The 12,353-nt window shown below is 30.4% G+C and overlaps 1 protein-coding gene across 1 annotated transcript; it reads right to left on the bottom strand.

Moving 5' to 3' along the window:
• Positions 1 to 9,231: 9,231 nt before the first annotated feature.
• On the bottom strand, positions 9,232 to 10,527 carry LOC101246344 (dehydration-responsive element-binding protein 2D-like). Its single transcript, XM_004238565.5, has one exon. It carries the CDS (start codon positions 10,309 to 10,311, stop codon positions 9,553 to 9,555), a length of 759 nt encoding a protein of 252 aa, XP_004238613.2. The 5' UTR covers positions 10,312 to 10,527; the 3' UTR covers positions 9,232 to 9,552.
• Between the last annotated feature and the right edge of the window lie 1,826 nt (positions 10,528 to 12,353).

Below are 12,353 nucleotides of genomic sequence, written 5' to 3'. Positions count from 1 at the left end.
AAGATTGAGCGCCCATCTAATTATTTAATTAATTGACTATCTCCTCCTATATACATAGCTTAATAAAGAAAGCATATATATAGCAAATGATTCCATTTTTAATTTTCTTTATAGTGATAACTTTCACGTGATATATTTTAAAAGATTTTATATTAATTACCTAATTACACAAAAAAATATATAGCAAAAATTCTTTTTTTTAATATCATTATTTTTGCTTCTGGTGGTTAGAATTAATTCAGAGTGGTATTTTATTACACTGATTGAATGCTTTATTGGTGCTATCAATCCTGATGAGCTTCAATTCGTTATTTTTTTGAAAAGATAATATCAGTACAATGAAATTAAAAAAGTCCAATTGAGGTGATTTGATTTAAAAAGAAATAGAATCGGAAAAAAATAAATTAATTATTTCCTAAATTGTGCTAATTCAATTCACTGAAGAATAGAAATATCAATTAATCGCAAAAGATATTTCTATCTTTTAGCACAATTTAGGAAAGAAAAATAGTTTGACTTAATCAGCACTAGTCTTAAATCAATTAACTAACATAATCTCATAGAGTGTTAATTATTTGTTTATAGTGAGTAAGTAAAATGTAATGTTTTTTCTTTAAAAAAAATAGTAATTTTTTAGAAAAATACACACGAAAAGTGAAGGTAATTTTAATAATTATCAAGTAAATTTGAAGATTTCTAACCATTATTGTTGAAGACGAAGAAAACTGACGATCGCAACATGTAAAACGAACAGGTCCAATTGATATTCATAAATATAAGTTAATATTCATAAATATAAAAAATGTAAACAACACACACATTCATACGTTATAAAATTATTTTTGATATATATACTCAACGATATATATGTCTAATACATATTTCACAAAAAGAATTAGAATCAAAAGAAATGATGTAATTATTCCTTAAATAGTGCAAATCAAATTCAAGGAAACATAGAAATATTAATTATTCGCAAGAGATATTTACATTTTTTAGCACAATCTAAGGAAGAAAAATCATCTGATTTAATCAGCACTAGTCTTAAATCAATTAACTAACATAATCTAATGGAATGTAAATAATTTATTTATTTCTAGTGAATAAGATGTAATTGTATTTTAATAAAATTGTATTTCCCTAGAAAATTACATGTGGAGAGTAAAATTTAATTTCAATAATACATCAAGAAATTTTGACTATTTGTAACACTTTCAAATATAATTAATTCTTCTGAAATTGATTTGTTTCACTTTTAAGTAATTTATAATTCCAAACTCACTTTTTATCAAATTTACCCTCTCAAATAATAATCAAGGTAATGCAAATCGCTAACTTGGGTGATTTCAGTTTTCATAAGACGTATCTTTAATTATACTAAAATTAGATAAAATACAAGCTGAAAATACATGTACACTTAGCCTCATCAAGAAGAAATTGGTGACGATGATTGGATCTGAGGGATGTTTAGAAGGAGGGATAGAAAAAAAAGTAGATAGAGAGGTGGTGATGGACGAATCTAAAAAGAGAGGATTATGAGCTAAGACGAGTTTATTGTGGCAGCAGGAGGTGGTGAAAATGACGATAACAACGATGATTCAATAAAAAAAAGATGAATTCATGGAGACACCCAAAGTAGGAAAAGAAGAAAATGATGGTGATGGACAGATCTAAAAAGAGAGGATTAAGAGCAAGGACGAGATTATTGTTGCAGCAGGAGGTGATGAAAACGGCGATAACAACGATGATTCAATAAAAAAGGATGAGTTCATGGAGACACCCAAAGTAGGAGAAGAAGAAAATGGTGGTGATAGACGAATCTAAAAAAAAAAAGAGGACTAAGAGCTAGGACAAGGTCACTTTGACAGGAGGAAGTGGTCGAAACGGCGATAACAACGCTGATTTAATAAAAAAAGATGAGTTAATGGAGACACCCAAAGTAGGAGAAAAGAAAATGGTGATAATAGACGAATCTAAAAAAAGAGGATTAAGAGCAAGGACAAGGTTATTGTGGCAGCAGGAGGTGGTAGAAACGGTGATAACAACGATTATTCAATAGAAAAAAAAGATGAGTTCATGGAGACATCCAAAGTAGGAGAAGAAGAAAATGGTGGTGATAGACTAATCTAAAAAGAGAGGATTAAGAGCTAGGACAAGGTTACTATGGCTGGAGGAAGTGGTGGAAATGGTGATAACAATAATGATTCAATAAAAAAAAATCGAATTCATGGATACACCTAAAGTAGGAGAAGAAGAAAATGGTGGTGATGGACGGATCTACAAAGAGAGGATTAAGAGCTAGGACGAGGTTATTGTGGCAGAAGGAGGTGGTGAAAATGGCGATAACAACGATTGTTCAATACAAAAAAAAAAAAGATGAATTCATGGAGGCACCTAAAGTAGGAGAAGAAGAAAATGGTGGTGATGGACGGACTAAAAAGAGAGGGATTAAGAGCTAGGACGAGGTTATTGTAGCAGAAGGAGGTGGTGGAAACGGCAATAACAATGATGATTCAATAAAAATAAAAGATGAGTTCATAGAGACACCTAAATAAATAAAATCTATTTTGGGTAGGAGTAAATGCAAGGAGGTGTTTCATGATCTGAGTCTCAAGAAGAAGGAAGTTGTGGTGGCAATAGCAGGTACGTCATGGTGGTTTGATCAGAAGAACGAGGGAGATGATCGGAGAAGATTGAGATGAGCGAGCTAAAGAGGACAAAAATAATACGACAAAAATATGCTAAAACTGGATAGCCAACACATTCTTATTTTGTATGAAACATCACTCTTTCGGTAAAAACAAAATATAAATCAGAAATTTATAACTTTAGAAAAACGTAAACATCACGTATTTTCATACGTTATAAACTGTGTTTGATATATATACTCAATGTCGTATATACGTCCAATTCATGTTTCACACAAAGATGAGGTATTAAATATTATTGCAAAGATTGAGCGCCCATCTAATTATTTAATTAATTGACTATCTCCTCCTGTATACATAGCTTAGTAAAGAAAGCATATATATAGCAAATGATTCTTTTTTTAATTTTCTTTGTAGTGATAACTTTCACGTGATATATTTTAAAAGATTTTATATTAATTACCTAATAACACAAAAATATATATAGCAAAAATTCTTTTTTTTAATACCATTATTTTTTCTTCTGGTGGTTAGAATTAAATCAGAATGGTATAATTACACTGATTGAAAGCTTTATTGGTGCTATCAATCCTGTTGAGGTTCAATTCGTTAAGTGTTTGAAAAGATAATATCAGCACAATAAAGTTAAAAGAAGTCCAATTTAGGTGATTTGATTTAAAAAGAAATATAATCGAAAAAAATGAAGTAATTATTTCCTAAATTGTGCTAATCAAATTCACTGAAGAATAGAAATATTAATTAATCGCAAAAGATATTTCTATCTTTTAGCACAATTTAGGAAAGAAATAGTTTGACTTAATCAGCACTAGTCTTAAATCAATTAACTAACATAATCTCATAGAGTGTTAATTATTTATTTGTAGTGAGTAAAATGTAATGTTTTTTTTTAAAAAAAAAATAGTAATTCTTTAGAAAAATACACGCGGAGAGTGAAATTAGTTTTAATAATTTATCAAGTAAATTTGACGATCTCTAACCATTACTGTTGAAGAAGAAGGAAACTGACGATCGAAACATGTCAAAGGAACAGGTCCAACACAGTTGACTGATATTCATAAACATAAGTTAATATTCATAAATTTAAAAAATGTAAACAACACACACGTTCATACGTTTTAAAATTATTTTTGATATATATACTCAACGATATATATGTCTAATACATATTTCACAAAAAGAAATAGGATCAAAAGAAATGATGTAATTATTCCTTAAATATAGCTAATCAAATTCAAGGAAACATAGAAATATCAATTATTCGCGAGATATTTACATTTTTAGCACAATCTAAGGAAGAAAAATCATCTGATTTAATCAGCACTAGTCTTAAATTAATTAACTAACGTAATCTCATGGAATGTAAATTATTTATTTATTTCTAGTGAGTAAGATGTAATTGTATTTTAATAAAGTATTTCCCTAGAAAATTACATGTGGAGAGTAAAATTTAATTTCAATAATACATCAAGAAATTTTGACTATTTGTAACACTTTCAAATATAATTAATTCTTCTGAAATTGATTTGTTTCACTTTAAAGTAATTTATAATTCCAAACTCACTTTTTATCAATTTTACCCTCTCAAATAATAATCAAGGTAATGCAAATCGCTAACTTGGGTGATTTCAGTTTTCATAAGACGTATCTTTAATTATACTAAAATTAGATAAAATACAAGCTGAAAATACCTGTACACTTATCCTCATCAAGAAGAAATTTGTGGCAATAATTGGATCTGAGGGAAGTTTACAAGGAAGGAGCTATGGTGATATCGCCTAAATCTAAAAAAAAACATATTTGTAGTTCTTTTGGTTTTTGCATCTAAAAAAATAGTTGTGATGTTACCTGATCTGAAGAGAAAATAAAATGTGTGTGATATGAGAAACTTTGAAAATAAAGTGGTGGTAATAGTCAAAAATCTAAAAAAGGAGGAGGAGGTGACAACAGCAACGACAACAACAATAAAAATGACCATGATTTAGATAGAAAAAGAAAAAGTAGATAGGGTGGTGGTGATGGCCAGACCTGAAGAAGGAGAAGAAAATGGTAGTGATGGACGAATCTAAAGAGAGAGGATTAAGAGCAAGGACGAGTTTACTGTGGCAGAAAGAAGTGGTGGAAACGGCGATAACAACGATGATTTAATAAAAAACAAATGAATTCATGGAGACACCCAAAGTAGGAGAAGAAGAAAATGGCGGTGATGGACGGATCTGAAAAGAGAAGATTAAGAGCTAGGACGAGATTATTGTTGCAGCAGGAGGTATTGGAAACGGCGATAACAATGATGATTCAATAAAAAAGGATGAGTTAATGGAGAAACCCAAAGTAGGAGAAGAAGAAAATGGTGGTGATAGACTAATCTAAAAAAAGAGGATTAAGAGCTAGGACAAAGTCACTGTGACTGGAGGAAGTGGTCGAAACAACGATAACAACTATGATTCAATAAAAAAAAAGATGAGTTCATGGAGACACCCAAAGTAGGAGAAGAAGAAAGTGGTGGTAATAGACGAATTTAAAAAGAGAGGATTAAGAGCAAGGACAAGGTTATTGTGGCAGCAGGAGGTGGTAGAAACGGTGATAACAATGATTATTCAATAGAAAAAAAAGATGAGTTCATGGAGACATCCAAAGTAGGAGAAGAAGAAAATGGTGGTGATAGACTAATCTAAAAAGAGAGGATTAAGAGCTAGGACAAGGTTACTATGACAGGAGGAAGTGGTGGAAACGGCGATAACAATAATGATTCAATAAAAAAAAGATCGAATTCATGGAGACACCTAAAGTAGGAGAAGAAGAAAATGGTGGTGATGGAAGGATCTACAAAGAGAGGATTAAGAGCTAGGACGAGGTTATTGTGGCAGGAGTAGGTGATGAAAACGGCGATAACAACGATGATTAAATAAAGAAAAAAGATAAATTCATGGAGGCACCTAAAGTAGGAGAAGAAGAAAATGGTGGTGATGGACGGATCTAAAAAGAGAGGGATTAAGAGCTAGCACGAGGTTATTGTGGCAGGAGGAGATGGTGGAAAAGGCGATAACAACGATGATTCAATAAAAAAAAATGAGTTCATAGAGACACCTAGATAAATAAAATCTATTTTGGGTAAGAGTAAATGCAAGGAGGTGGTTCATGATCGAGTCTCAAGAAGAAGGAAGTTGTGGTGGCAATAGCAGGTAGGTCATGGTGGTTTGATCATAAGAACGAGGGAGATGATCGGAGGAGGTTGAGATGAGCGGGCTAAAGAGGACAAAAATAATACGACAAAAATATGCTAAAATTGGATAGCCAACACATTCTTATTTTGCATGAAACTTCACTCTTTCGGTAAAAACAAAATATAAATCAGAAATTTATAACTTTAGAAAAACGTAAACATCACGTATTTTCATACGTTATAAACTGTGTTTGATATATATACTCAATGTCGTATATACGTCCAATTCATTTTTCACACAAAGATAAGGTATTAACTATTATTACAACGATTGAGCGCCCATCTAATTATTTAATTAATTGACTATCTCCTCCTATATAAATTAGCTTAGTAAAGAACATATATATATAGCAAATGATACTTTTTTTAATTTTCTTTATAGTGATAACTTTCACGTGATATATTTTAAAAGATTTTATATTAATTACCTAATAACACAAAAATATATATAGCAAAAATTCTTTTTTTAATACCATTATTTTTGCTTCTGGTTGTTAGAATTAATTCATAGCGGTACATTACACTGATTGAATGCTTTATTGGTGCTATCAATCCTGATGAGCTTCAATTCGTCACGTGTTTAAAAAGATAACATCAATACAATGAAATAAAAAAAGTCCAATTGAGATGATTTGATTCAAAAAGAAATATAATTGAAAAAAGTAATTATTTTCTAAATTGTGCTAATCAAATTCACTGAAGAAAAAGAAATATTTAATTGCAAAAGATATTTCTATCTTTTAGCACAATTTAGGAAAGGAAAATAGTTTGACTTAATCAACACTAGTCTTAAATCAATTAACCAACATAATCTCTTAGATTGTTAATTATTTATTTGTAGTGAGTAAATGTAATGTTTTTTTTAAAAAAATAGTATTTTTTTTAGAAAAATACAGGCGGAGAGTGAAATTAGTTTTAATAATATATCAAGTAAATTTGACGATCTCTAACTATTACTGTTGAAGAAGAAAATTGACGATTGAAACATGTAAAAGGAACACGTCCAACACGGTTGACTGATATTCATAAATATAAGTTAATATTCATAAATTTAAAAAATATAAACAACACACGTGTTCATACGTTATAATTTGATATATATACTCAACGATATATATATATATATATATATATATATATATATATATTTATATATATATATATATATATATATATATATATATATATATATATATTTATATATATATATATATATATATCTAATACATATTTCACAAAAAGAAATAGAATCAAAAGAAATGATGTAATTATTCCATAAATAGTGCTAATCAAATTCAAGGAAACATAGAAATATTAATTATTCGCAAGAGATATTTACATTTTTTAGCACAATCTAAGGAAGAAAAATCATGTGATTTAATCAGCACAAGTCTTAAATCGATTAACTAACATAATCTCATGGAATGTAAATTATTTATTTATTTCTAGTGAGTAAGATGTAATTGTATTTTTAAAAAAAATAGTAATTCCCTAGAAAATTACATGCGGAGAGTGAAGTTTAATTTCAATAATACATCAAGAAATTTTGACTATTTTTAACACTTTCAAATATAATTAATTCTTCTGAAATTGATTTGTTTTACTTTAAGTAATTTATAATTACAAACTCACTTTTTATCAATTTTACCCTCTCAAAGAATAATCAAGTTAATGAAAATCTCTAACTTGGGTGATTTCAATTTTCATAAGACGTATCTTTAATTATACTAAAATTTGATAAAATACAAGCTGAAAATACCTGTATACTTAGCCTCATCAAGAAGAAATTGGTGGCAATGATTGGATCTGAGGGAAGTTTAGAAGGAGGGATGGAAAAAAAAGGTAGATAGGGTGGTGGTGATGGCCAGATCTGAAGAAGGAGAAGAAGAAAATGGCGGTGATGGACGAATCTAAAAAGAGAGGATTAAGATCTAGGACGAGTTTATTGTGGCAGCAGGAGGTGGTTAAAATGGCAATAACAACGATGATTCAATAAAAAAAATGAATTCATGGAGACACCCAAAGTAGGAGAAGAAGAAAATGGTGGTGATGGACGGATCTAAAAAGAGAGGATTAAGAGCAAGGACGAGATTATTGTGGCAGCAGGAGGTGATGGAAACGGCGATAACAACGATGATTCAATAGAAAAAGATGAGTTCATGGAGACACCCAAAGTAGAGAAGAAGAAAATGGTGGTGATAGACGAATCTAAAAAGAGATGATTAAGAGCTAGGACAAGGTCCCTGTAACAGGTGGAACTGGTGGAAACGGCGATAACAACGATGATTCAATAAAAAAAAAGATGAGTTCATGGAGACACCCAAAGTAGGAGAAGAAGAGAATGGTGGTAATAGACGAATCTAAAAAGAGAGGATTAAGAGCAAGGACAAGGTTATTGTGGCAGCAGGAGGTGGTAGAAACGGCGATAACAACGATGATTCAATAGAAAAAAGATGAGTTCATGGAGACATCCAAAGTAGGAGAAGAAGAAAATGGTGGTGATGGATGGATCTAAAAAGAGAGGGATTTAGAGCTATGACGAGGTTACTGTGGCAGGAAGAGGTGGTGAAAACGGCGATAACGACGATGATTCAATAAAAAAAATGATTTCATAGAGACACCTAAATAAATGAAATCTATTTTGGGTTGGAGTAAATGCAAGAAGGTGATTCATGATCGAGTCTCAAGAAGAAGGAAGTTGTGGTGGCAATAGCAGGTACGTCATGGTGGTTTGATCGGAAGAACGAGGGAGATGATCGGAGGAGGTTGAGATGAGCGGGCTAAAGAGGACAAAAATAATACGACAAAAATATGCTAAAACTGGATAGCCAACACATTTTTATTTTGCATGAAACTTCACTCTTTCAGTAAAAACAAAATATAAATCAGAAATTTATATCTTTAGAAAAACGTAAACATCACGTATTTTCATACGTTATAAACAGTGTTTGATATATAAACTCAATGTCGTATATACGTCCAATTCATGTTTCACACAAAGATGAGGCATCAACTATTATTGCAAAGCTTGAGCGCCCATCTAATTATTTAATTAATTGACTATCTTCTCCCATATAAATAGCTTAGTAAAGAAAGCATATATATAGCAAATGATTCTCTTTTTTTTTTTAATTTTTAATATAGTGATAACTTTCACGTGATATATTTTAAAAGATTTTATATTGATTACCTAATAACACAAAAAAGAGTGAGAATATAAAGTTTATAGCACGATATATATGTCGATTATTTTAAACACTTAAATTCAATAAAAAAAATTAGAAGAAAAAAGAAACAAACTCCAAGAAACATATTAACTACAACAACACCATAGAAAACTACTCTTACTAAACTAGTAGATTCATACAAAATAATATTTACATATATCGATATTATTTTTTCTTAAACTTAAATACAAGTTGAACATTTTTACAGTTCCATATACTGCTTCTCAACACACTAACTATATTACACGTCATATTAATGACTACACACTTTTAGTAGTAGCTTCTTCTCTATATACATAAAATAAAAAACTTCAACATGCCTTATCCACTTGCATGCTCTAATACCTTTACAAGTATACATATATATATATTGCATGCATTTTTTTTTCCTTTATATATATATATTTTTTACCATATATATAATAATAATAATAATTTAACCACACCATGGAGGAAAATTAAGGTCATCATCCAAGTTGTATCCACCTATTCCTGGATCATTCACTGCTTCTTGAAATGAAGTTGTTGCCTTAGCTTCTTCCCAAATTGATGAATCATCAATTTCTGGTAAATTCATGTTTAGATCTCTAAACATTTCTCCACCAAGTACTTCACTGCTTTGATTATTGTTAGTAGCATTATCAACGGAATAATCATCAGGATAATCATCAGCTGTTTTATTAATGTCGATTAAATTAAATGCGGATGGAATATCATTATGGATACCGAAATCGTGGCTGTTGAAATAAAAGGATGAATCATCACTTCCTACGCTCCAAGTTGACGGCGAAGCCACATTATAAACGGAAGTTACAGACGGAGAAGAAGCTTGAGCAGTAGTAGTCGAAACGGGAGATAGAGATGGGCTCATGATGGTAATGGGCTTAGAGTTCTGGATTTGGGCTTGGGCCTGGGCCTGATTGTTGTAAAGATGAGGTAAATTGAGTTTGGCTTCGGCACCATAGAGCTTAAGAGCTGCAGCGTCATAGACAACAGCAGCGTCATAAGAATTATCAAAGGTGCCGAGCCAAAGCCGAGCTCCGCGATTGGGTTCGCGGATCTCGGCTACCCATTTACCCCAAGTGCGTTGACGTACACCTTTGTACGTGCAATTAGCATTTTCGGGGCCACCTTTGCCCCGCATACATCCCTTGCGGGATGTAGCTGGAATCAACTTCTTGGAGTTTGATGACATTGTGTACAAATATTTGAAAAATTGAGAAGGAAATTTGGTTTTGAAATGAAAATGGGCTTAGAGATAGAGGGTATTTATAGGTGAGTGAAGCAGGAAGTTGGGCCTAAATATTGCAAGTGTTATACGATACGTGGCTGCTTACATGGAGAACTTTATGATACATGTCAAGTGTAACTTTTGATCATATTTCTATATTTTTTTTCCTTCTTTAATTATTATTTATTTCAAGATGATCATCCTTAATTTGTGTGTCTAGTTTATACAAGGGCTTTGCTTATGTGTTTATTTTGTTTTGAAGCTAAGGTGTCCAAGAGAAAGTGTTACAGCTCAGTATACAGTTTATAGTTTTCTTCTTCTTTTCCTTTTTATTTTTTGAGGAAAGGGTAAAAAAAGAATTGGGGTTTGGGGGTGTTATGGCCCAAAAACTGATGGCCTACTTAATTTGCCTAAACTTTTATGGATGGGTAAGATAATTTTATATTGGGCTAGTTTTAATAAGAAAATCGTATATAATAGTAAATTATTAGTTTAAATTAAATGTTATAAATATATTTTGATTTAATTGTATTATATAGCAAATTATTTTTGTTTTCGTCTCTCGCTCGCTCGCCACTTTCGATTTTATACAAATGCAAATTTATAAAATGCGTTTGTGATTGTATAAAGCGAGAGGGAATTATATATATACACATATTTTCGTTTCTCTTTCCCAGATCTCGCTCGTTACCCTCGCCTCTCTCGCTTATACAAACATAAATGAAATGTATAAATTGTGTTTATGTTTGTATAAAGCGAAAGAAAATTATACATACACATGCAAATACATATATCTTCATCCTATACACTTATAATTACACACTACAAATATTTCTCTGCCTAGTTTTCTTTTGTCTTTCTCTCTTTCTCGTTTTATACATATACAAATTATACAATTGATCTTTTGTATACAACTGTTTTCTTTTGTATATGTATAGTGAATTTTACAACTGATTTCTTTGCATATGTATAGTGAATTATATAGCTGTTTTTATTTTTTATATATATACAGCGAAATATACATATTTATGTTTGCTATGGAGCTCAATTATATATAAATATAGTTATACCATACAAATATAATTTTTATATTTATTATATGTGAAAGTTACTCAATATTAATCTAATCCAACATAACTCATTCTTAAAATAATTTTCAATTAGGAAATTACATAAACTATCCCATAAAAGTAAATCAATTACCGTGATTTATCCACTCTTCTTATTTTTCTCAATATTTATTCGACCTAAACTAATTAAAGGTTTACACATCCTTCTTTTTTCGTGTATGAGCATGATATCAACATGATAGACGTATATAAATAAGTCATATTCATATATGATACTCTGTCTATATATAAATAAACCAGATTGATAATATAGGACTGAGTTTCTTTTTCTTTTTTTTTTTGAAAGAACTAGCAAGAAATAATTAAGAGAAAATAACTAAAGTCACTAAATTTATCAAAATCTAATTTAATAGAAAATATTAAAAAATGAATCAATCTTCATGATACCATGTTAGTATATGATATATACCACGTGAATATCATAAATAACTAAAGTCACTGGCTTATATAAAAATCTAAGTTAATGGAAACATATTTTTATAATTTTATTATTAATTGTTGTGTGTTAGCATTCAATGGTTACTGAAAGTAGTCATTTATGACACTATACCATAGTATATGATGATACTCATGGAGGATTGAGGAGTGTCTTGTAAATAACTGAAGCAATTGTCTATAATAACATTTCATTATACGTATGACTAAAGCAATCATGTATGATATCATATTAGGGCTCAAGTCCTAGATCAGAGTTAGGACAAAATTTTAAATTTTAAGACAATGTTGTGTCTCGAGTCCTGTGTTAGGCTTGATTAATGGCATCGAATAAGGATTGATCTCGACTCAAGTCCCTGAAATGGGTTTGAGATCGGATCCTAAGTCAAGGATCAAGTCTTGAATTTAAGGTCAAATTTAGGGTTTAAGTTCAAGTCAAGA

This window comes from Solanum lycopersicum, chromosome 4 (genome assembly GCF_036512215.1).
Source record: "Solanum lycopersicum chromosome 4, SLM_r2.1".
NCBI lineage: Eukaryota > Viridiplantae > Streptophyta > Magnoliopsida > Solanales > Solanaceae > Solanum > Solanum lycopersicum.
This window is presented reverse-complemented; position numbering and strand designations above follow the sequence as displayed.

Coding starts and splice junctions, on each gene's coding strand:
- LOC101246344 (XM_004238565.5), bottom strand. CDS start 10,311: ATGTCATCAAACTCCAAGAAGTTGATTCCAGCTACATCCCGCAAGGGA.